Below are 24,530 nucleotides of genomic sequence, written 5' to 3'. Positions count from 1 at the left end.
ATTGAAGGGGTGTGTAAAAGTAATGAGCAAAAAAGGAGCCGAGGAGCGGAGCAAACGATGTAAATACCCGACGATCACCGTAGATAAGGTATGATGGAGTACTGACTCTATGATCGATACGCCAACTTTTCCTTGCCCAAAAATCGTAGTTGGCCTAAGCCGTTCACTTTTGTACGCTTCCAACGCCGATCCCGCCCTCCAAACTTTTCGACTCGTACTAGAAAGAAGTCGGCCAGAAAAAAAGAAGAGTGTACCCGCTCACACACGAGTCGCCTTTGTCTCATCCAAAACTCTCATCTCGCCACTTTCCTCCTCCTTGATGAGAACCCCCCTGCCCGTATCCACCCATCCAACACCCTCATCTTTCTCCTTCTCTTTTCCCTTTATAGCCTCGCTCCTACCCACACCCCCACCTCCAGTTCCCACGACCACAGTCCCCGAAGTAGCGAAATACGCCCCCACAACCCCCAACTGCCCTGGACCCGCCTGCAACCCATGAATAAACTCATTCCTCAAATCCTCATGCTCATCGAACAGCCTATCCCACGCGTCCTTCAAACCCGTCGAGAAATGGCCTTGTCCGTGTGACACAGATAGCGAGCGTAAGATTATGGCGTTGGGGTTCTGCTGCGGGCCCGGCTGCGACCAGTACGATGTTAAGGCGTGGAGGAGGAGGGAGCGGAGGGGGGATGGCGTTAGAATCGTTGATATGGGAGAGGATGAGGGTGTGGTCTCCCGCCATACATGGTCAATGAGCGTGGGTGTGAGGGCGAAGTGACGACCGATTCCCGAATAGATGTGTTGGATGGTGTGGTTCATGAAGGACAAGGTGCCGAGGCGTTGGGCGAGAAGCCAGGCGTGGATTGAGGGGGGGATGGGCTGCGGAGAGGTTATGTTGTGTGGGATGGGAGGGGGTGGCATGTTTGTTGGAGTCCAGTTTCGGATATGGGCGGGTGGGCCGTTGAGCTGCAAGTGAGACGGTGTCTGAGTGGATAATGAATGGGGTGCTACGGTCGTCGCTGGAACGGAAACAGTCCTGTCTGCGCTGGCTGTCCTCGAGTAAGGATTGGCGCTGTTTGGCAAAGTCCTCGCGTCGACGTTGGATGGGTATGTGTCCTTGTAGATGAACTTGAGGAAGAGGCCGAAGATGGCGGGATCCACATCTGGCAATCTGATCACCTTCTCTTCATTCTTTGCGTCCTCTTTAGTGTCTTCCTCTTTGGCTGGCTCTCCATCCTCTTCTTTGATCACCACCACGTCATCGTTGGAAGTGGAGAGTTTGCGCTTCTTGCTATCCGTATGATCCTCCAACACCGCGGCGTTGATACGAGTGATTTGATCGCGAAAGAAGATAGAGTGAACGCAGAGTAGAGCGACAGGAAGGGTGTAGGTCCGAGATGGGTATTGACCAACGATGACTGTGATGGAGCTGCCCTGAATCCTTTCTCTGACATTAGAGGAGTCGCTTCAGACTGCGACATCACCTGCTTACATATCGAGGAACATGTCGGAGTAGATAACTTCTGTGGGGCTGTCATGGGTGGAGGTTGCGCTGGCTGTAGAGTCGCTGGGTGCTGTGTGGTGACGCCCATTTTGGACTTTCCAGTTGCGTTTGAGTGGAATATGCCGAAAGAATCGACTTTTGGGGTAAAAGTAAGTTGATAGAGGATGGAAGAAGCCCCTACCGCAATAGACAGTTTATATGACTTGTGAGAGGCTAGCCAACGAGCGTGGCGACAAAACGTGGCTGTGGGCAGTGAGAGACAACCTCACCTGGTGTCAGGTAAGACTGAGCTGTTGTTACGATATCGCGGCATGAGTGTGTTATAGAATTGGTACCCCAATTAGGCGTTGGTGCTGTTGTCTTTGGCGCCTCATGAGTCCATGGAGATGACCCTCGAGCTTTCTCTGCATATGGTTCGAAGTTCCCACATGACTTTACGACAACATGCACATCGTAGCTACAATCAACCGCATCGTGAACGCGTTATGGGGTATATTATGTCGTTATTTCATTCGTTATATAGTAAGCAGTTGCCTTTACGGTACACTACCTGGGTATCAACACTGACTGCGACAATCGCCCTGGCAGCCCGAGTTATTTCGGCTCTTGCTGCCCTCCGAGTACAACGTAGCATCATCCATGATGTCATCCAACTCCACATCAGCTTTCCCTGTCATGCGGAAGCTGGCCTTGGCCGGGCATGTCACGACGGAAGAGTGTTTGTCGCTATTCGCCATCGAGCCACTCTCCTCCATCTTTGTGAATCCGCCACGGTTGCTCGAGCTGTACGTCCTCTTGTTGTCCGTCCACCTTTCCACATCATGGCACCGTGTAGCGCCATCGCCGAAGAGGTTCTTGTGTTGTAGAAGATTGACAAGGCGGTTGAGGACAGAGAACTCAATCTTGAGCTTGATGCTGTAGATTGCCGTCTTGTATGTGGTTTGGATTTCGTAGTGGCCGGAGAATTGGACCGCGATAAGCGTAATGTCGAAGGCCAGGACTGCGACATTGACGATGATCAAGTGGATGAAAAGCTTTCGTAGAGATCCACGTCGTCGACCACAATCTCCACGGAGCATCTTTACTGTTCGGAAGATGTAGATAACCGATATGGCCATCTCTGCAGGCGTACAAAGTCAGTGTCTGTCTCACATGCGGCTCGGATGGAAACACTTACCCTGGACTGAAATAGCAACAATCTGGACCTTATCGTAGATCTCGAATCCCGGGAGAAACTTGAGGGAATCTTTGGAGTTCGCGCCCATGGCGAAGGTGAATAGAGGGACGCCGAGAGCGATCGTGGTGAAGATGATCATGTAGAGCACCCATCTGATCTTCCTGGCGTCCGCAACAACAAGATGCAGGCGAGAGTACAGTACAAGAGACTGTCCCGGGCACATGGTGACCCACCCTACGCCGATGATGGCGCTCGAAAGCAAGTCGAGCTTCGTGACTTGGAAGAACTTGAGGATGAACCCAATGGCGTGAGGGGCGATTCCTCCTGCGGCGATGAGCATACTCCAGAAGTACAACCCGCGGCGTTGTTTGAAGACGGCGAATATGAGGAAGAGGATCTCAACCATGTTGTACATTCCGATGGCGAGGAATGCAGACATGGTCATAAGGATAGGAATGCTGGCCTGTACGCCGCCAGTGACGCCGGACTCTGAGTCTTTGTCCGACATGGTAAAGGTAGTCAGGTGTCTTTCCGTCGACTTCGAAAGTAATGAGATGAATGAGGGTGAGGTAGAGAGCGCATTCGTTGAGATGGCGAACTGAACTGGAGAATCCGATATCCACGTGGAATCCTGGGGTATTTCAATCAAAGAGAGTGTTGGTGGCCTTGCTGATCGACGCAGATGCTGCAAGATGCTGATCAGCGAACATGTTGCAACTATAATTCAGTGTGGTTGCAGTGGTGGCAGACGGTTCATCATGAGAGGAACGCAAACAGCAGAAGGCGTTACGGACACTACCCCAGAGACTGACTCGATGCATGGGTGCCTGACGGGTTCGTGGCGTTTTTGGCACACTTGGCCATGTCATGAACCATACAGCTGAAGACGGGGTCAGAACGGGGGCGCGGATTTGAGAGCCCCAGTGCTAGTCCCTGGTGATAGTTGATTGGGCTCGGGGGACCTAGCGGCGCATGGCATGATCGTGGATTTCCACAACGGGGCGCGGGATCTGCTTCCCCATCATCGATAACATCGGATCAGCATGTTTAAGCGAAAAAGTAACCAGTCGGAACTGAATCCCCTCGTGCGTTTAAACTTACGTTGCTGCCCAGTTGGGTTGCACCTGTACCTGAGTGGTTTCTTCGCTTTCGCGTCAAATCGGCGACTCAGCCGAAGCGAAACTCTGTCGGTCGCCCCCATGATGGAAATAAACCCTGGGTAGATTGTCGCCCATCTCCGTGCCGTTCTGCGGTATTTCCAGAAGGGATCAACAGGTATAAGGCGTCCATGCGAAGAACTTCTGGTCGTTTCCTGCATATGCAACGCATGCGAAGGTTTTCCTACACACTCGTGTGCTGAATAGCGCACCACTCGTTCTCGTTCCTGCAATGACCTTGCCACAGCATTCGTCGAGAGCAGGAGGTCCGTGGACGGCTGAACACGCTGAGTCGGTCCCGTGCGCCTTAATATCGCCAACACCCTTGGCCCTGGTGTTGCGACATCTTGGGCTTGCGCCATCCTATATCCGCAATGGGAATCGCTGATAGCGATGGAATTTGGTTCACACAGCCCCTGCATGGACGCGAAACGCAGTATCGCGTCACCAAGACAATGCGGCTCTTTTTCGGCGCTTCTGCCTTTCAAGACGGACTATAATCGCTTCGCCCTTGTAGCCCGAACCTATCACTCGAAGTCAACTAAGCTACATGTGTAGGCCTTCCGTGATTAGTGATGGCTGTTTGACACTCTATACCCGGATAGTAAGGTACGATTGTGGGAATAAGAGATTAGTGAATGGATTCATGGACTATGCTACGTGGCTGCCCGAGTTAAACAACTTGAAGTCGCTCGGGTAGAGTCGTGAACCGCGTCATCGACGATGGTCGTAACTCTATAACCGAAAGCAACCCAAAATACCGCTGGAAAGCCTATCTAGTCCCAGTAACCAGGAACCAAAGGGTGGCAAAATACAGCACTCGTCATTGTATAGACAATGTCGCTAAAGGTGGCCGTTTAGACCTTGGGCTCAGCGTGGACATTCTCGACATGATCGTGGTCGTGCCCGTGACGTCCGACCTTGAGGTTACCGGCCTCAATGTCGCGGGTGACACGGTCGAGACGCGACTCAACCTTGCCAGCCTTCCAGGCAGGAAGACCAGAGTCGAAAACGTCGTCCATCTCTTCAAGGGTCTTGCCCTTAGTTTCTGGGGCAGTCAGGAACATGTGGATGAAGGCAACGGCGTTGAATGTTCCGAAGATCATGTACATCTTCCAGTTGATGGACCACAGAAGAGGGGGAACGGCAAAAGCAAGAATGCAGTTCCAGGTCCAATTGGCGGCGGTAGCGAGCGACACGGCCTTCGCGCGAACCTTGGCGGGGAAGATCTACAGAGGTAGAACAAGTCAGTGTATGTTTCACATGCATCCCTTACAGTGAGAACTTACCTCGGACGGATAGGTCCATGACGTCGGGCCCCATGTGGTTGCGAACGTGGCTACGAAGAGGTATGAGCAAGCGACAATGCCCTTGGAAACGGCGCTGTGCTCGCGAGGTACCACCCAAGAGATATCTTTGTCGGTAGTGTCTGGGTTAGGAATACCGTAGGAAGCCTGTAGAGCACCTGTAGTGTATAGCCAGACAGCCATCATGAAAGATCCGCAGAGGAGAGCAGGACGACGACCGAACTTGTCGAGGTAGAGGATAGCTGGTAGGGTCATGGCGACGTTGATGATGTACTGAATTGACGCAGTAAGGAGCTCGTCGGCAATACCTGCCCCACGCATGATGAAAACGATGTAGTACATCATGATGTTCATACCGCATAGTTGCGACCACATCTGGATGGACATACCAAGGATGACACGCTTGACAATGCGAGGCTTGGCCAGGGCGGCAAAGCTAGTCTCGGCAATCTCACGCTCGAACGCAAGCGCCTCTTCGATCTCCTTGTATTCGGCAAGAACCTTGGGGTGGTTGACGTTGCCGCCTCCGTGGAGGTTGGCAAGAACCTGTAGGGCCTCCTCCCAGCGGTCCTTGGAAGCCAGCCATCGAGGGGAGCGAGGGAAAAAGAAGAATCCGATGAAGAGGATTGCGCCAGGAACAGCTTGAACACCCCATGGGATTCTAAAGGCCGCAGTGCTCTGGTTCGGGTTGTTGACGCCTCCATCGACGAAGGAACAGCCGTACTGGATGAAGTATTGGATCAAAATACCCCAGGTAATGGCCTGCCAGGATCAGTTTGGATTACGTACACGTATCAAAGAGTGACATACCCATTGTTGTAAAGACACCACTCTACCTCGGATTTCTTTGGGCGCAATCTCGGCTTGGTACACTGGAACGATGGCGGAACAGATACCGATGGCGTACCCACCGATAAGACGACCAACACAGAGGAGAGCAACGCCGTTGGAGGCGGCCTGCAGAATAGCGCCAACAATCCAGATGAGGGCGGCGATTTGTACAGCGTTCCTACGCGAAAGTCGATCGGCGAGGAAGGAAGAAGACAGAGCACCAACGAGAGAACCTGCAGGCATCGACGCAGTGATACCACCTTGGCGAGTACCGCTAGGGTTGCCGAAGTAGTTCTTGTAAGCGGGAGTACCCAGCGCACCCGACATCGACGAGATGTCGAAACCGAAGAGGATACCACCCAGCGCGGCGAAGCCGCAAATGGCGTAGACATTGTAGATTTGTGGAAACTGTAGCGCTGTTGTCAGCGAGTGCACTCAGGAGCAATTGGGAGAACGAGGTCCTACCTTCATCTTGCCAAGTCGATGTGACCAGTATGGGTTGATAAAGTTATGGGGCGATGTGAGAGAGAGGACAGTCAAGAGCTGGGAGGCTGCAGATTTATGGTCCCAAGAGCGCGGAGAGAGCGCGTGATCCTACTGGATGTAGTCTGTGCGGAAAGTCTTGGGGTTCACTATTCACTACAGCACTCTTTACTGCCCGATTGTAGCCTTGCTGACGGGAGATGTGGTTGGTTACATGTGAGAGCGTTGTGACCCCGCAAACGGGTGTTGAACCAGGGCTTACGCAGATCCTACAGGAAACCGGCAACATGTCCTGGGGTAGTGCATGGCTGGGTGGCCCCCATAGTGGTTGTGCATAACGGCATCCAATAGGAGCAAATTTGACGCCGTGTTGGTTTCCAATGCAATGGCACCTGCCAATACTACTCCGGCCCCGTGCTGTCGCACTGGCAAGGCGTCCAAGTAGTAAAGGCCAGTAATGTTGTGGAATGGAAACCGCCCTGATGTGCGTGGCAATCCGCAGGTGTAGAGACATGGACATGAGATACAGCAGATACTGGTTTGTTGTCTCGGACCATAATTCAATATGGAAAATCATCCGCAGAGCATAAGCTTCGTGTTCCAACCACACTCCAGGATCAGGTACTCGGTTCCGCTACGTTCAAGCACCCGACTTCTGACAGGTTGCAGGTGGTTTTCTGCGTTTGCCGTGGCCATCAACTGTAAAGATAGACCGAAGCGTGAATCCTGCGCTGGCCACAAGCCTGGGCAGAGGCGCGGCAATCGCACGATCATCTCGCGACCACAGTGAATGTGGAATCCTAGGAACATACTTATCAGGTCAACTTTTGACATTGGCAACACGTAGAAGCAATGCGATAGTGCTTTTCAACCTCCCGGACATAGGGTGCTGTCTAAAATGCGAGCAAAGTGCTGTGGTTTTCGAGATGAGATGGCAAGAGAGGCCAGGAGGTTGCGATCGCGCGACGTAAGAGGCGCTTCGGCGCCAAGCATGCAGCGGCGCCGCCAACCGTCGACCCCAGTTCTCGGCTGGCTTTACTCCGCCCTGGAAAACCAACACCAGCTAACCGTTCGATCAAAACACAATTGTGGCGTTTCTCTGTAGCGACTGCCTATACGGACGATCGCATCGAATGCTGTTTCGAGCAACACAGCCGGCGATGCCATTCGCACCCAGTTTCAGGGCCTCTTTGCTGACAGGCGTGCGCAGCATTGTGGCTTGGTTTTGAAATCTGGCGAAGCCAAGATGAAATCCAAGGAGAGCAATTTCATCAAGATGCGGGGCTCGGTAAGGACTACTGCATCTTCAAGGTGCCTTAGGTACACCCATGGCCGCCGCTCGGATGAGCCTGAGCACAACCAGCAATTCCGTCCATACAGAATGGTAAGAAGCGGCCACCACCTTCTCATTTCTTCTACAGCTTCCGCCCTTGCAAGACGTATAACGCGCCATTGCAGCACAAGCGTTCTGCTTTTGGCGGCAATCCGCGTCGATGAGATCTTAGCAGCTCTTGTGTAATTCAGGGCGTTCTTCAGATGATACCGCTTCTTAATCAACGCCGGGTCGTGTATCTTCGCTTTCCGGCATGACATCCACTACCGAGCCCACGCCGTAAGAGTATACAAATGGAGTAAGAGTTGGGAACAAAACGCGACTGCGGGCTAAGTATACCGAGCATAACGACGGACACATGCAAATGTTGTCTTGACAGCCCTGGCGGGACCTGAGGTAGGTCTTGGAGCCTGGCTACTGACCGTCTAGCCTGTCCTACATTTCAATGCGTTGATGTGGTGTGATAATAAGCTCACCCTCACCAGCCATCCTATGTGGGTCTAGGTATTGTTACAAGGGCTCTAAAATCCCGAGCTTAGCTAAAACATCGAGGAACAGAGCTTGTCCGACATGGGTGGTCTTTCTCGAAGATTCCGAAATGGGTTTGTGACCACACGGATGACATCTGTCGAGCCGATACCCTTCCGTAGTCTGAGCGCTGTGCTGCAGGTACCTGATAGCTACGTCTTGTCATACAATGACGCTGTGGAAATGAGTTGGGGATATGTTACCACACAATGAAGTCGGACGTCTCGCAATATCCAATCCAATTCGGCTTGAGCCCAGACCACCACCAGGCTGAAGTTACCCTTAGAATGTAAGCAAGTGGACTCATCCATCACCGTGCAGCAGAAGATGTCGGCATCACATTCGAAAAGAACATCAGAGACATTGGCTACATGATACGGCCTATCTCGTTGGGTTCAGGCTCCGCCATGAAAACCTTCTGTTATCGCATTACCTCCTTAACTGACTCTGAGGAGTCTAGAACGCTTGTCAGCACTCTTGAGCAGAAGCCCGGCTTCCTGATTGAACCTGCCAGCTTCCGCCATCTTCGGCGACATCCACATCCGCTTCGCTTCGCTGCGAAACTCGGACCTCAATATTCAAACATCCCTTAAGTTTGCATATTCACCCATGGTCGTCTCCACGCTCATCTCTCGAAAAAGCAACTTGAGTACCTCTCAGGTCTCCAAGTTGAAGCTTCCGCCTTCTATTCGCTGCTCACCGCGAGTAAGCGAACCAGTAGCACGACGCGACACCACACCACCTCCCAATCGCAACGCGCATCACAGTATCGCACACTTATAGCCTCATCACAGACCAACGTCATCTTGGAAAACGATGTTTTCGAGTCGTACCGCACCCAGACCCCATCGTTGCTTTCCTAGTTGGGCCTTGACTATTGGGCTGGCGGAGATGGAAGAGTGATACTCCTGCATGAGATCGCGTGGGTGGACCTGCTGACGCGGGCAGCTGCCCTTGCTATAAACATGACAAGATGTCATATGTCTACATGTACTTGCTAGTACGTACTGCGCATCAACACCTCAACTCCGATATACTCGCAATCATCTTCCCCTACGCCAAACCTCCATCAAACCAGCAAAGCGACAAAGCCAACGCCAGCCTTTCATCGACTTGTTGAGGCTTACCGTGGCGAACCGCACAAGACCGTCAGCACGCGTGCAACGGGCCGCAGCTTGTGCTAGTCCCACCAATTATCACGACGTCGGTATCACTGGCCATTCGCATCGGCGAACAGCATATATCCCGCTCCCAAGCTTCCAGCCTGTTGGTGGAGATCAGAAGAGGCAAACAACGAGGACGCATCGCGCACTGCCTCATCGGGAAGTCAGCGTGGGATTTTCAGCTGGAATCGCCATCGCCGAGATTCTTCGACAGACTTGGGGACTGGCGGTGAAGTACACCGTGCTCTCACCTGTGAGAATCGAGTAGAAAGCGCGAATAGCTGACCCCCGAAACATACGAAATATATCACCCATGCAACGGCCGATGATAGATATATCATCCAGTACACTGTGGGACTTTTCATACTCGAATATCCTGATATCTTGACAACTACCCTCGCCTTCTTCATTCTGTCGTCGGGTCTCCATCGCCGTCTAGCCGATAAGATTTCGCTCAGACACATACTATTCCGACACAATATCACCATCAGGAACGTCAGAGCTACCATGCCACATCACATCACCAACAGCGTCTTTGCACGCACAAGCCTAACAACCTGCGACGTCTTCATCATGGCTCTCGCACACTTGGGTCCAGGAACTGCGCCATCACCAGAAGAACTGATTGCAGCAGCGAGTCCCTGGTTCTTGGACGCGGAGACAGTCTGGTGGCGCAAGTTCCTCAACGGCACAGGATGAAAGTCAAGTTTCTTGAGGCTATGCCATCGAATATCATTTGCTGTTACTCGAATTGGCCAAGTTGGCTCGGCTACTCGGATACATTCGAGTCTAGTACGGCGCCTTCAACACAGCATGCACATACGTCTTCGTGCAATCACTCGCATTGCCCCTCCAGCTCAATACCTCGTTACTCAGCGCACCCTCGCATATCGTCCAGCCTTCCCTCTGGCCATCCACCGTCAAGAGGTATCCCTCGTCCAACGCGATATTGCCCGCTGGCTGCACCGAGGCGAGGAACTGCAACTCCGACCCGGCTGTCACAACCGTACTGTTGAAACGAGAATACGTGTTGCCGAAGGGCGCCAACGCGATGGTGGAAAGTGTGCCGTCTGCCAGGGTGAAGTTGGGCAGGGAACCGTAACCGGGGCCTGTGAGGCGGAGGAGAAGGGCAGGTTGGTGGAAGGGGTCCTGTGCAAGGTTAGATTTCCGACGGGTTATTTGGAAGGGCTGATGTATGGGCTTACGAATAACGAGGTGGCGGATACGGCTTTGAGTTCGGAGGTATTCGCACTAGCATCTATTTGCGAGGTGGTGACGAGCAGGAAGTTGGTCAAATCTGTCGGCAGCGCAGCGGAGATGGACGCGCTCGCAATGGCGAAGGAGAGATGAGATGAGAAGAGCATGCTTGATTGCAGTAACAGCAATGATAGACTGACAGAATACACAAATGACTTGAAAACAGCGAAAATGTCAACGAAAATGTTTCGAAACAACCCCAACAGCGTCCCACCCCTCCTACCTATATACCTCCAACCTCTCACCCACAACACCGGGACCGAGACCCTGCACGAAGTAAAAAACGTCGATCCCACGTCCCACAAAGTCCGCATGCACACATACCATCATAGGCCACGGCGCGATCTATCAAGCACGTTTACGCGTGAAAGGGTAACCTACCTGAAGCTTTTCAGCCACCCAATCGCCCGCCGTAGCTCGCCACGACCCTGCCGATCAGTCTATGCGCATCCCTGCATGTACAGCTGGGAATATGCGTTTGTTAACCTTGAGCGCTCGATGTCAGGGACCAACCAACGGGACGGGGATGGGTGGGGGATGCGAAACACAGGGCTAGCTAGGACTTTGAGTCGGCTGGTTTGCTGACGTGTGGAGAAGTGTTATTCGAACCACGAGTGTGAGATTCAATATTGGGCTGTGCAAACAACATTGCAATGTCAGTTCGAATGAGGAGGTTGCTTGGAATGGAGGCATGGAAATACTGTGGCTGGTGGGGGATCTCCACTGCGTCATCGCATGTCGCGTGGCTAGCGTGGCCGTAAGAAGCCTAGTTTTGCCGGTTGGGTCCACCCAGCACTTGTGGCGACGCGACGAGGCTGTGGTGCCCGGGTTGTCAGGTCTCCTTGAGGTGGATGGGGGAGTAAGGTAGGTACGGAGTACCGTGTGCCAACACTATTATGAAAGTCTCAAGATAATACAGGGGCATTGCGGTGATAGTCGGTGGCGAGTAACGCAAGACCAGAGTCAAACATTACCGACCAGAAGACATCTGGAGAGCGGATTGGAGAAAGAACATTAGCATGTTTTTGTCCTTGTTTGCTACTATCAAAGGTATCATACAGAGTGCTCGACTCAAACTTGGGTATGCCGAGCGCCCGCCAACGCCAAAGTAAATGCCGATTTGAACGACTCGTGACCTGTGTCTTCCGCTGATGCACATTACCCTACTATCCTTATATTATGCCCTATCCTGTGATGACCAGTCCGTCTAAGCAGGAGTTGCGATTGCACCGTCGCCTAGTACCCTCGCGACTAGGATGTATAGCATCATCGCTCCGAGTACGATCCTCCACTTGTTGCGGCTCAGCCAGCCTTGACCTGCATCTCGCGCTATTTGCGCTGCATCTTGAACGACCGTTGCGCTTGTGCCGGGGCGTCGTCGCAGACCCGAGACGTCGGGCGAGCAGGCTGGCTGCTGCGAGGGGGTTGGTGCTGCCGGCCGTGGTAGGCCCGTGAGGGGGTCGATGCGGTTCTCCTTCATCCACTTGAGATTCTCCTCGTCGACATCCGGCCACTCGTGTCTGAACTTTGCGCCGCCATCTCCAGCCCGGATGTTGCCGTTCTGGCGACCACCGGCGTTGTCTGACCCAGATGCTTTGCTGCCGCCGCCTGTGCTGTTCCACCACCGTGTGCGCTTGGCGAAGAGTTTCCGCTCTGCTTCTGATGCCCGGACGCTACCCGTAGTAATCTCGTCGCTGGTCATGAAACTCAGCAGACCCGTCAGAATCGTGCTGACTTCCCATGCGGGGTTGAAGCTCTTAGGGTGGAAGTCGGAGATGCTGAGGCACAGCCGGCTGCTGGGCTGGAATCGACCGGACGGTGTGTGCATGCGGATTGCGGGCGGCGCAAAGGGATAGTCGGGCGGGAAGTTCAGCGTGCCCCAGTACTGGCCGCCGTGGTAGGGTGTGTCTGGTGGGCCGGTGATGATGTAGTGCCATTCTAGGATGTTCCTATCCGAAGGGTGTGCAGTAATGAATGGCGGTGGTGATTTGGAGATGGAAGCGTATTCTCTTGTGAGGCGCTTGGTGGCTGCTGGCGTCGCCATGGTATGTGAATGTGGGGGAAGAGTGAGTGAGTGGGTGGTTGGGGTAGTCGACGTGTTCCTGGGCGGAGATAGTTGACGTCGACTATCGGATGCGCTGTATAGGTGGCCACCAGATAACAGTGCAGAAGGCGTGGCACGTTTTTCAGTGATTACCCCGCGATAGACAAAGGATAAGAATCACAAAGGCAGGCGCGATAGGTGAATTAGGTCGTTGGTGAAAGAGTTCGGGTCGCACGTCCAGACGACGTTGGAACAGTTGGAGAGTAAGCGCACGTGCATCCGCCGCCCGCGGCGATCTAGAGTTCAAGGTTTCTGAACAACGCCAAGCATCACGCACGCAGACACAGACAGCCCAATGGCTTCGCCGCATGAAGACGATGTGAGTAGTCGTGCATCATGTCAGTAACGGCACATTGCTAATTGGGCCCCAGGTCTTCGAAAGGCTCAAGAACAAGACGGACCTGAACGAGCAGAAGCGCCAGCAGGATGAGCTCAATGCGCGGCTCTACGCCCAACAGCAGAGGTCGAAGGAGAGGCTGGGAGAGCTGGTATGCATTCTGGGCATTCAATTGGGGCTGTTGCTGAGGCTGTGCTAGATTGAAGACAACTCGTCGCTACCCGTAACGATATCGTCGGTCCGCATCCTTCACGCCAACCGCACACGAAGAAGCTTCCTCGAGCGAGTAGTCGACCCCCTGCTGAGCGCAAACCGGGACCAGCCATATACCCTCGAAGATGCGATAAAGGAAGTTGGCGAAGCTACCGATAAGCTCAATCGATTTGGTACGTCAATACGCGACGGAGGGGCTCACATTTGTCTAACATTGGCTAGGTATCTTCAAGTCGCCAATATCAGTCTACCTCGACCGTCCAAACCAGACCATCGCCTCTTCCTCCCCCACGGATGTTGACGTGTACATCTCGGCCCAGGAGCGCGGCAACTATACCATCAAGACCGGAACTGAGGCTGGAGCCTCTGAAGCCGATGCCTATGTCCACGCCGAACTTCGAAATCTGCTTGGTGGAGCCGAGACGCTGAACGCACACGGATCGCTGGGCACGCGAACACGGTCGGCCTACTCCCTCGCCTTCGACAGTCCCATCCTCAGCAACCCCGATCTCAAGTTCCAGGTCAACGGATTCGCGAGTTCGACACTGAAGAGCTGGGCAAGCCATGAGGAAGTCCTCAAGGGTGGAAACTCAAAGCTACTATGGAGGATGAAGAACGGTGCGACACACGAATTTGGCTACTCTGGCATCTGGCGACAGGTGACTAGTCTGGCTGAGAACGCATCGCCCTCTGTTCGCGCAGATGCTGGTGACTCATTCAAGTCGAGCATCTCGCATACCTGGGTCAACGACAAGCGCGACTACCCTCTCCTGCCTAGCAGCGGCTACTTCTTGAAGACCGTATCCGAACTCGCAGGTTGGGGACCGCTGAAGGGCGACACCGCATATTGGAAGACAGAGGCAGAGTCGCAAGTCGCTCTCCCCTTCGGCAACACAGGCATCACGCTTACTGCTGGTCTACGGGGTGGACTTCTCTACCCCATGGCTTTGGGCGGGGAGAGCCAGCCCCAGGCCTCGCGCATCAACGACCGCTTCCAGCTCGGCGGCCCCAACAACGTTCGTGGCTTCCGCATCGCTGGTCTTGGTCCTCGTGACGGCGCTGATGCACTAGGTGGCGACATCTACGCTGCTGGTGGCGCATCGCTCCTCCTTCCCATCCCGCGCGTCGGCAAAGAGACACCTCTCCGTCTCCAAGCTTTCATCAACGGTGGCCGTCTCCTCGCACTCAAGAACCCCAACTCCAAGAAAGAAGACGGATCATTCGGCAGCTCAAGCGACGTAACTGGCGCGATTCAAAAGTCCTTCTCCAGCCTCACCGCTGAACTTCCCAGTGCGGCAGCTGGTCTAGGCCTCGTATACGCACACCCTGTTGCGAGGTTCGAGATCAACTTCTCTCTACCACTCGTCATGAGGGCCAAGGAGGAAGGCAGGAAAGGACTGAGCTTCGGCGTCGGCATCGAGTTCTTGTAGACACAGATCCAAGTGTGTAAATGTGTATTTGTAGGCCGTATAGACTTTCTTCTCGAGCAAGCAGATCACTTCTTTCTCAATCATTCTCATGTTCACATGTCGCTCGCATTCAGTTCGAAAATCTACCCCTACAACTAAAAGATCTAGCTCCCTACCAACTGCGGCCCCTCGAACACCTTCTGCGGATCATACACCCCCTTGATCCCCACCAACCTCTCATAATGCTCCCCCCAATACCTCGAATGCGCATCCGCCTTGGTAAGGTTCGTATCCGCATAATTGATATACATGCCAAACTGCTCGCCCTCGCTCGCCTTCTCAATCGCATCGACCCAGCCATTAAGAAACTCCATCATCTTAGGCGTATACGTCGCGCTGTCGGGGAAAATGCGGTCGTTGAACTGCATCTTGAAGACGGCGTTGCGGTGCGAGTACGACGTCTCGTCCGCGGGTACTTTGGAGATGGCGGAGCCGGAGCCGCCGTGCATGTCGATGAGGAGGTACCAGGATCGGCCACGGATGTTGCGCGCGGTGGTGAAGTAGTAATCTGCCAGGGCGTTCATGGCGGCGGGGGAGAGGTACTCTGGCATGAGTGACTTGGCGTAGAAGTTCTCGTGGTAGTCGTATATTTCTGGTTGCGGCAACGGGCCGTTGGAAAAGGATGTCAAAGTGTCGATCCATTTCTTCGTTGAGACGGTGCCGGCGCCGCGTCCCTCGAGCGGGATGTTGAGTTTGGTAAGCAGCGGGTTCATGATGGTGTCGAAGGCGCTGCGGTTACCGTAGTATACGCCGGTTAGTTGGTTGGGGAGGAACATGCGCATGTTTAGCTCCGGGGGCTGGTCGTGGATGGTGAAGTTTTGGAGGACGGTCAGGATGTTGGCGAGTTGCGATGTGTTGGATGGGGAGAGGTTGTAGGAGAATACGAGGTTGCTTTCGGGGGCGTCAAACGTTTTGAACTTGAAGTCGGTGACGATGCCGAAGGCGGCGCCGGCGCCTCGTAGGGCCCAGAAGAGGTCGGGGTTGGAGGTTGGTGACGCGGTTACTACGCTGCTGTTGTGGAGGACGACAGTTACAGAGACAAGTTGGTCGAGTGTAAGGCCGTGCAGGCGAGAGGACATGCCGTAACCTCCATGAAGAGTGAGACCGCTTACACCGACACTGGAAAGTGTTAGTACATATATGGTGTTGATGATAAGGATGAGGACCTACCCAGGACATGTTCCGTGACTGATGGCTTGCTTGCCTTGGTCGTAAAGAGCCAGAGCAATGTTGCCCAGTCTACCGCCAGCTCCTATAACAGCTGTGTGTGCCTCTTGGTCAACAGTTACACTGTTGAAGCGGCGCATGTCGACAATCAGATGTCCATCTTCGCCTCCAAGACCATGTGATCCATAGCTGTGGCCTCCGCACTTCGGGGTGACTTGGACACCACTCTCAACTCCGCAAGATACAGCATCTTGAACTTGTTTGACGGTCTGTGGTACGACGTAGGAAGCCGGTTTGAATGGTAAACGAAGATTGAAGGGTTTGACTGCCTGAGTGTAGTTCTTGGTACCTGCAGCATATACAGGGACCTGGCGAGACTCAAGGCATTCGCTCAATGTAGCGTTTGCAGCGGTAGTGCAAGAAAAGAGAGCGCAGGCTGCAAACAGCCATGTGTAGTATTCTTTCATCATTCTGGAAGTCGGAAAGTGGCTTGGCTGCCCAGGAAAAATTCATCCGCTAACGTCCTCGCGATACTTATGGATTGCTTGAATCCTAGAGGTGGATTCTGATGGTGAGATACATATTGAGCCAATACACTACGGCTGAAGACCCAGAAAACATATCTGACCAGGAGACATGACTGCGATGAAGGGATGAGAATGCCCAGAGTGGAAACCTTGCTCTTTCCTTGGATCCTTCGTCGGAATCGTGGGGATTCCAAGAGGATTTGGTACTGGTAATAACAGATCTTGCCTCTATCGCACGACAACTTCCAAGCTACGGCTATACCAAGAAGCGGTGACTTCAGCTTGATTTACCTCTTGGCAAAGATTGGTCGCAGAAAGATTAAGAGATGCCACCTCGTCTATACCCACACACGTGTCCAGGTGCGCTGCAGCCGCATCCACGTACCGACATAGGGCAGCGGCGTGGCGGCTGCATTCCCGGTATAAGGCCTGGCCAAGAGATCTTAACATGCGCGTGCCCGAGATGAAAGACCGAAATGCAAGGCTACTGCAATTTCGCCATGTTGATCAACCTGGGGTCGGCAACCGGCTGAAACGTTGTACCCCTGCTCGAAACATGGCTGTAGATTACTATATATTGTCCGACGTGCGGCCTTTAACCGGCTTGGACAATCGCATACTCACCGAGGCTGAAGTGGCACCCTCGCTTTCAGCAAAACGCATGATGGAGTCGGTTGTTTAGTCCAAGAGGGTGTAGTCAGGTGTTTCATCGTCGTAGCTCCGAAATGTCGAGTGCGGGCGCGTGACGCAAGGCGGTCTGGTGGAAATGTCAAAGAACACACGTCGAACATACAAAACGATGCTACTTCCCTGTGCTTCAAAGTCAGTAACAGATACATCCTGACTCGCAAACCATAATCATCATGGTCCATTCGCATTCACTCCTTCTACCGCTGTTCGGCACGGCCGCAAGTGCGGCAAACTTGTGGGCGACGCACTACTCCGGCACCATCAACTACCTGTCGTTCAACAGCAATGCCTTGACTCTCAGTAGTTCGGCTTCTACTGGCAACAAGCTCCCTAGTTGGATTACGTACGACAGTGCTGGAAAGGCGCTCTATATTCCAGATGAGGTCTTCCAGGGCCAAGGAGGCGGAAACTTGGTGTCCTTCTCCACGGGTGCGAACGGCAACGTGACCTCAATCGGAAAGGGCTCTACACCTCAAGGTGTGGTTGCGACAACGCTCTATGGTGGTCCGGATGGGAAAAGCTTCATCGCCAATGCCCACTAGTAAGTCAGCAGCCCTGAGAAAACACGAATGTTGCTAATCGACCGAAAGCCAAACTTCGCAGTTGACAACCTTCAAGCTGCCATTGAATGGCGGACAGCCGCTTCAGACAATCAAGTACACTGGTAAAAGCGTCAACCCTTACCGACAAGAAGCTCCTCATCCGCATCATGCTTTTGTGGACCCGTCTGGCGACTTCTTGATCGTACCTGATCTCGGAACCGATAAGATCAGAATCAACAAGATTGACCAGACAACTGGCAATCTCACAGAATGCGGTGCTGCTTTGCCGCCACCTGGAACAGGACCAAGGCACGGTGCCTTCTGGGCGCCGGCAGGAGCGAACTCGCGCGTTCGCCGAGCTGCAGACGGCACAGTCCTCTTCATCGCCAACGAGCTCTCCAACAGCGTATCGGCATGGGCGGTGTCATACCCAGCGTCAGGAGGCTGCATGTCTCTGACCCTGAAGCAGACGCTCACACCGTACCAAGGCAACGCCACCGCCGTCTCTGGTACCAAGGTCGGCGAGATCAAGGTCAAGGGAAACTTCGTCTACACCAGCAACCGAAACGACAAGAAGTTCAGGCCCAACGACTCAATCACCCAATTCAGCATCTCTCCTAACGGAAGCCTGACATGGACTGCCCTCACATCGTCCTACGGCACATACCCGCGTACTTTCGATATCAACAAGGCCGGTGACTTCGTCGCTATTGGTGATCAAACCACTTCGAACGTAGCTATCGTACCAAGAGATCCGGCGACTGGCAAGTTGGGAGAGCGCGTTGCGGACCTCAGGATCGGGGCTGCCGGTATTCCGGAGAACGAGGACGGTCTCAGCGCGGTTGTCTGGGCCGAGTAGGCGTCCGCTTGTTGATCATTGGGACTTTTTGTATATACAATAACTTTCGTATGAATCATAGGGTTGCGCAGGCTGATTGCGTTTCCACGATGACGCGTTCGTCTGCGATGGAGGTGTGAAGAGGAAAGAGCGCGTGAAGCTTGAGTGTTGCCAAGACGCTAACGCGGGTGCCATTTCCTCACGCGTCAAGACTCACACCCATGATTCCTTGTGCATCCAAAACACGTCTTACTAGCTGCCCAATACGATCCTGTTATCAGGTTCAACACGAAGAAAATCAAATATCCGCAGTACTCACTCGCAATACCAGTTTTAACCACATTGCATCGAAAGTCCAGTCACACCTGCCGTCCATCAAAATGAAGACTGACAATTACCTTAACCTCTGCCTCGAGCAGGCTGCCAAGTCGCCTTTGCGTTACCGCCATGGAGCCATCATAGTCCGTGGCGGTAAAGTCATCGGTCAGGGCTACAATGATCATCGCTCTGGCTTCGACGGTGGTGCCTTGAAGACCGGGCGCCTTCCACTGCGCTCCTCGACTAAGCGAGAGTTAGGTATACCGGGAGGTCATGTGAATAAGACGTTTACGCCGTTTGAAAGCATGGGTATGGGTGGTGGAGGAAAGCTCGCCAACACTCCGTTATCTATGCATAGCGAGATGATGGCGATTCACTCTGCTCTCTCGGCTTCCAGCACGCTGGCATCTAGCGCGGTGTCCTCCGAAAAACCGTGCTTTAAACTATCGGGTGATTCTAAACGAAAGTCACGACTACGAAGGGAAGCAATCAACTCCTATGTCAAAGCCATCTGCGAGGCCGCACTGGCCCAGTCCACCGCGGCCTCTGGCAGTGCCCAGTCCGGTGTTCAAGAGTGGCGATTTGAATCCTCTGCATCTGGATCGTGCGAGACTGAACCCTGTGTTTCACGACCAGGAGAAGAACGAGAACGTGGCCTTGTCGAAAATGAACAGTACGGAGAAACACCGTCCGAAGAAAGGGAAGAATCATCATCATCACAAGCTTGGCAACAAGTCCAACAATGGACAACACAAACACAGTGGTCGACAACATGCGCGTAAGCAGACCATCGTAGCTCCATGCTACAATCAGTCTCCAACGTCGAGCGCTTCTGAAGCGTCTTCGTCGCCGGAAGTGTCATCCAATGATCGTGATAAAGCAGGAAAGGTGCGTCGTCCAAGATCTGTTATCACACATGCTGACGGCCATAGAATGAAAGACAGAATCCCCCGACCGCCAGGAGTCAGCCAATGCTCATGCCAAAGGGACAGACTGGACAGAGTTCTCGCAGTATCAAAGACAGGACCAAGAGCCCACGTTTGAATGGAGCCGATCTGTACGTCGTAAGACTGGGCTGGCAATGTGCGCCGAAGGTGTGCTGCGAAGGGCCTGATGAAGACGCCGCGAAGCTACCTCCATCACGCCCTGCCACAGGTTCATTGCACGACGAGCTCACTAGTCCAGAGCCGGCGAGGCCAGCACGCACGAAACACCCGCCGACTCCAACAAAGGACGACAAGCGACCGACCGTCCTGGCTTCCCGACCCTGCTACCGATGCATATCCTACATGGCGTCTGTGGGCATCAAACGCGTTTTCTGGACCGATGACAAAGGAGGCTGGGAGGGCGCGAAGGTGCGTGATCTGGTCGATGCGCTTGACAACATGGGGTCGCAGTCGCCCACTGATGCTTCGGTGGCACTTAACAGCGTCTTCGTCACAAAACACGAGGTGCTGATGCTGCGCAGGATAACGGGGGACAGCTAAACTCGGATGTATCGTAGACCATGACGACAGAATGCAGCATTAAGAGTCTCATGTGTAACCTTCAGTGCGTTTGTTCAGGCAGTAAACATACCTATATTACCTCTAGCACTATGATCACGGTGAGAGAAGGACAAATAGACTTGCAGGTACTTTCCTAATAAGGTTATGCGGTGAAAGATTTCGCCACTGGGACCGTTTGCACGGGAGACGCCAGGGTGATTACATGCTGGTATCGTGCAGAGCCTCTCTCTATATAAAGCACACGTCTCCCCCACCAAGATTCTCACAACACAACACAAAACAACACAACACGACTCAGTACACATCAATTTCAGCACGATGGTCCACCACATCCAGTTTGTCGATAGCTTTGCCGACCTTCCTTCCACTGCTCCAGCCAATCATCCCCACATCATCGATCTCACTACCTTCAAGGAGAACGACGGCGAGGTCACCACCGACATCAAGATCCAAGACGCCATCGTTACAACTCTTCATAACATCTCCAAGAATACTCTCACCAAGTTCTTCCATCCCACCAAGCTCTTCCACATGGACTTTGAATCTAAGACCGATCGCCACTACGATCGTATCATTATCAAGAAGAAAGGCAACGAAGTTTTGGTAAGTGACAGTTGGGAGAGGCGTCTAGGAATTCATGACACTAACGAAACTACTCACAGGTGGGCCAGTACGCCAAAGTTCAGGGTTTGCTGGAGTTCGATAACCTCCTCCGTTGCTCTATTGATGCGACTGGAGCCTGGAAGATCACCTACGCAGCCTACCGCGACTACTTCTCCGTTGAAATGATCGGCTTCTACACCTGGGAGAATGTCTGGGCAGGAGCCACGGTCAATGTCGGTGGTGTCCTCGCGGCTCTCCGCTTCGAGACTACTGAAGGCCAGCCGGAGCGGGCAATGTTGGCCACGCAGGTTGCTGATCACCTATTGGCGGGTCAGTACTGGGACTCTACTCGCTGGACCAGGGAATTCCATTGGGAGTAAGTCATACCGTGACCACTCAAACGAGGAAGCGGAAAGGATTTTATGATGGACTTCTAAATAGTGCGAGCTTCTCCTGTCTCCTACATGACTTCAGAGTCTCATATGTCACTAGAATACTTTGAAATCTATCTTCATCATGTGTCTTCTTCTTTTTCAACTCTCGTCTACTGACCCAGTCCAAACTACTGAAGGAGCTTTACCGAACGAGCACGATTACTTCGCCTCTAGACATGGGAACATATCTGCCTATTTTGCACGGCCTACTAATTTCCCAGTCCACGCGCTACACGTCAGATTTCTCTCCATGATTTAACAAAAGTGGAGTATCCTCGTTCACCTTGACTTGCGCGCACTGTCACCGCCGTTTGCTCTCCCCTTGTGGTCCAAGCTTTTGGTATGAAATCAAAACAACTTTGGACGAAGTCTTGCTCCCCACACAACACACATCAACCTCATAAGCCAAACACGATGGTACTTGCTATTAGCTGCGACCGCAATGGCGCCTGGTCCATCGACACCGAGTATCTTCCTGTGTGGTTCCTATGCGTCCATGAGCATTTGCCTGCGAACGCACCTTCCGACCATGCCCACGTTATCGATATGGCTCTCTACAAGCCTTCCCTGCCCTCTATAGGGGTACAGTGCGATGTCAAGATCCAAGACGCAGTCGCCACTCTGCTCTTCAACATCTCTAAGGCAACCTTGGATCAATTCCTTGACAGTCAGACTACATCGTTCAAGTTTCTCTGGTCATTCAAGAGGGAGCATGTCGAGAATCAGATGATCGTTTGGAGGCAGGGTGCTCAAGTTCTTGTAAGTGATCCTATCAAGATACATGAGTCTCAACATAATGCTTACTAGGTACTTGGATTCTAGGTCGGCCAGTTCGTAGAGTACCCCGAGGATGATGAATTAGAATGGGACAACCTTGTTCGTTGCCGTATCAACTATGACGGCTCTTGGGACCTTGCATCCGCCACGTTTGGTAGATACACTCGCCTTGGGCTTCACCACGCATGGGCAGAATCATTCCTCCCACGTTACACCCGAATGGGCATTGAGCATGACAAGAAGAAGGGGGAAGAGCAATCCGCGCGGACCTTGGGTGATTACATCCTGAGCAACGAGTGCTGGATCGCCAAAGCGGAGTCCAAGTGGAACATTGAGATCAGCATGGCCCGCTGATGCATCGCCATATTCATGAAGCCCGCTGTCTCATATACTGAACATTGGATTCCGCGATCCATGTATCCGTACAAGGAAGAAGATTTGAAAGACTGGTTATTCATGCGAGCCCCTTCTCGCACGAAATACTGGGGTAGTCGACATGAATCAGAGCTTTCTTTCAGGAACCTATCAACAACTTAAATGTGTATTGCGACAAGCTATGGTTGAACCATACTAAGCAATGGCTTTGTTTCCAACATATATAGTATCCGAAGTCGCATTTCAATTGTGGTCGCTCTTTCATCTCACCTGCCCTTTGTTAATGCGCGAACGAGACCGTGCATGTTGGTTGTTTCTGCCCTGGAACACCATCACTTGCTCTAGACATTATTGTTATTTTCACCTATTAACTACTACAGCTATGTGCGATAATCGGTATGTCGTCTCTTTCCTCACCGTCGCGCCTTCCTTCAGCCCTCACCGACCTCGCCCGCTAGCGCTGCTAGTGTGACCAGCATGGCAAACGCCCGCACACTTCACGTATTGCAGCTTCTTCGCCCCTCATCTTTCATCACTACCCGTTGAACTTCACGCTCACCATTGATCTTTCCTAGATCTCATCGCTCACCAGAAGCTAGCGCCTCTAGTTGTTGTACTCATATATCTTGTACCATGCCGGTGACTACGAGATTCAAACGCTTGCAGCTACAACCTTCTGACGTTGACATCAATCTCGAACAAGACACAAAACATCACTCACAATCTGTCAACCGCACCGCTACAATGGCTACACACCACGACAGCACTCCGATGGAGATTGGCATCGTCAGCAGTGACTTCGCTGCCACCACCGATATGGACATTTGTGCCAACTCTCCCGGGAAGAGTGATTCTGGCAAGAGCGACAGCAGCACTCTCTCGTACACCGATGACTTCGAGACACTTCCTTCAAGCGGTCCTACTAGCCATGCCCACATCCTCGATCTAGACGAGTATGCCGCATTCATGAAGGAAGATGGCGCACTCAAGCTACAAGATGCCGTTGTCACCGCTCTTTTCAACATCTCGGCTGAGACCCTCAAGGCGTTTGTCAGCCCTACTGTCAACACGTTCAAGGTTGTATTCGGCAAGAAGGACGTCCAGCTAGTCATCTGGCGCAAGGGTTTAGAGGTCTTCGTGAGTCATCGCATACACTTCCAAGCAGACAGCCGCTAACAACCCTCTAGATTGGCACCTTCGAGCACCACACTTCGATGAAAGCGTACCGCTTCGAGCACGTCGCCGGATTCCTCATCGGTTACGATGGATCTTGGCACCTGAAGGTTACTGCCAGCAACGCGTACTCCGCTCCAAAGTGGCCAGATGTCTGGGCAGGCAAATTCGAGTGCCATGGCGGCGTTGCTAAGATGACCATCGAGACCGAAGAGATGGAGATGGCAAAGCGCGCCTCGGCATTGGCGACTGCAATGATCGGTGGCAGATATTGGGAGTTGAAGACGGATGTCAAGATGACTTGATGCGAAGCCGGCATCATTGAGCGGGATCGGTCGGAGTTGTTTGGAAGGATATAATCTGGAATTCATTTGGCGCGTGATATACGATGAGCCTGGACCCGCAGGCCTTATGAGAAGGTAGCGAGCGACTGCGGTATTGCCACGACAGGTATTGTGATATGAAGGAGCTTCACTACTATATGGTCAGCTCGAGCCATCCCGAGCGCAAGATGAGATCTAATAAAGAACTATACATGTACCAACAATCTTTCTTCCTGTTTGTAATTATCTCATGGAGACCCTCCGAGCTGCCATAAGCCCGCGCCATCATCTCTGAAGCGCTCTTCCACCGCCCTGTGAGAGCTTGATATTCCATATCTCCGCATAATAATTACCCACCCAGCCAACACCTTAACCACAAAACTCCTCTAATA

General features: G+C 52.9%; 11 protein-coding genes across 11 annotated transcripts; 6 read left to right on the top strand and 5 right to left on the bottom strand.

Moving 5' to 3' along the window:
- Window positions 1-258: 258 nt before the first annotated feature.
- On the bottom strand, window positions 259-3,189 carry J4E83_005529 (uncharacterized protein; the record flags this gene model as incomplete). The annotated part of the gene is made up of 3 exons (XM_049332448.1): window positions 259-1,441; window positions 2,069-2,624; window positions 2,682-3,189. The coding sequence occupies 3 exons, from the start codon at window positions 3,187-3,189 to the stop codon at window positions 259-261; spliced, it is 2,247 nt and encodes a 748-aa protein (XP_049188256.1).
- A 1,506-nt stretch (window positions 3,190-4,695) lies between these two features.
- Window positions 4,696-6,447, bottom strand: MFS1_1 (MFS sugar transporter; the record flags this gene model as incomplete). The annotated part of the gene is made up of 4 exons (XM_049332447.1): window positions 4,696-5,067; window positions 5,128-5,907; window positions 5,956-6,384; window positions 6,442-6,447. 4 exons carry the CDS (start codon window positions 6,445-6,447, stop codon window positions 4,696-4,698), a joined length of 1,587 nt encoding a protein of 528 aa, XP_049188255.1.
- Window positions 6,448-10,272: 3,825 nt separating this feature from the next.
- On the bottom strand, window positions 10,273-10,847 carry J4E83_005527 (uncharacterized protein; the record flags this gene model as incomplete). The annotated part of the gene is made up of 2 exons (XM_049332446.1): window positions 10,273-10,632; window positions 10,689-10,847. The coding sequence occupies 2 exons, from the start codon at window positions 10,845-10,847 to the stop codon at window positions 10,273-10,275; spliced, it is 519 nt and encodes a 172-aa protein (XP_049188254.1).
- Window positions 10,848-11,947: 1,100 nt separating this feature from the next.
- J4E83_005526 (uncharacterized protein) lies at window positions 11,948-12,784 on the bottom strand (the record flags this gene model as incomplete). The annotated part of the gene is made up of 1 exon (XM_049332445.1): window positions 11,948-12,784. The coding sequence occupies one exon, from the start codon at window positions 12,782-12,784 to the stop codon at window positions 11,948-11,950; it is 837 nt and encodes a 278-aa protein (XP_049188253.1).
- A 355-nt stretch (window positions 12,785-13,139) lies between these two features.
- Window positions 13,140-14,824, top strand: J4E83_005525 (uncharacterized protein; the record flags this gene model as incomplete). Its single annotated transcript, XM_049332444.1, has 4 exons — window positions 13,140-13,163; window positions 13,216-13,332; window positions 13,381-13,567; window positions 13,617-14,824. 4 exons carry the CDS (start codon window positions 13,140-13,142, stop codon window positions 14,822-14,824), a joined length of 1,536 nt encoding a protein of 511 aa, XP_049188252.1.
- A 143-nt stretch (window positions 14,825-14,967) lies between these two features.
- J4E83_005524 (uncharacterized protein) lies at window positions 14,968-16,497 on the bottom strand (the record flags this gene model as incomplete). The annotated part of the gene is made up of 2 exons (XM_049332443.1): window positions 14,968-15,982; window positions 16,034-16,497. 2 exons carry the CDS (start codon window positions 16,495-16,497, stop codon window positions 14,968-14,970), a joined length of 1,479 nt encoding a protein of 492 aa, XP_049188251.1.
- Window positions 16,498-17,420: 923 nt separating this feature from the next.
- On the top strand, window positions 17,421-18,648 carry J4E83_005523 (uncharacterized protein; the record flags this gene model as incomplete). Its single annotated transcript, XM_049332442.1, has 2 exons — window positions 17,421-17,729; window positions 17,851-18,648. The coding sequence occupies 2 exons, from the start codon at window positions 17,421-17,423 to the stop codon at window positions 18,646-18,648; spliced, it is 1,107 nt and encodes a 368-aa protein (XP_049188250.1).
- A 359-nt stretch (window positions 18,649-19,007) lies between these two features.
- On the top strand, window positions 19,008-20,432 carry J4E83_005522 (uncharacterized protein; the record flags this gene model as incomplete). Its single annotated transcript, XM_049332441.1, has 2 exons — window positions 19,008-19,679; window positions 19,878-20,432. 2 exons carry the CDS (start codon window positions 19,008-19,010, stop codon window positions 20,430-20,432), a joined length of 1,227 nt encoding a protein of 408 aa, XP_049188249.1.
- A 339-nt stretch (window positions 20,433-20,771) lies between these two features.
- Window positions 20,772-21,436, top strand: J4E83_005521 (uncharacterized protein; the record flags this gene model as incomplete). The annotated part of the gene is made up of 2 exons (XM_049332440.1): window positions 20,772-21,056; window positions 21,116-21,436. The coding sequence occupies 2 exons, from the start codon at window positions 20,772-20,774 to the stop codon at window positions 21,434-21,436; spliced, it is 606 nt and encodes a 201-aa protein (XP_049188248.1).
- Window positions 21,437-21,904: 468 nt separating this feature from the next.
- Window positions 21,905-22,621, top strand: J4E83_005520 (uncharacterized protein; the record flags this gene model as incomplete). The annotated part of the gene is made up of 2 exons (XM_049332439.1): window positions 21,905-22,249; window positions 22,313-22,621. The coding sequence occupies 2 exons, from the start codon at window positions 21,905-21,907 to the stop codon at window positions 22,619-22,621; spliced, it is 654 nt and encodes a 217-aa protein (XP_049188247.1).
- A 765-nt stretch (window positions 22,622-23,386) lies between these two features.
- Window positions 23,387-24,120, top strand: J4E83_005519 (uncharacterized protein; the record flags this gene model as incomplete). The annotated part of the gene is made up of 2 exons (XM_049332438.1): window positions 23,387-23,779; window positions 23,830-24,120. The coding sequence occupies 2 exons, from the start codon at window positions 23,387-23,389 to the stop codon at window positions 24,118-24,120; spliced, it is 684 nt and encodes a 227-aa protein (XP_049188246.1).
- Window positions 24,121-24,530: the final 410 nt, after the last annotated feature.

This window comes from Alternaria metachromatica, assembly GCF_023757995.1.
Source record: "Alternaria metachromatica strain BMP 0045 chromosome Unknown scaffold_11, whole genome shotgun sequence".
In the NCBI taxonomy this organism is placed as follows: Eukaryota; Fungi; Ascomycota; class Dothideomycetes; order Pleosporales; family Pleosporaceae; genus Alternaria; species Alternaria metachromatica.
Note: the sequence above shows the minus strand (reverse complement) of the source record. Positions and strands in the feature narration are given on the sequence as shown.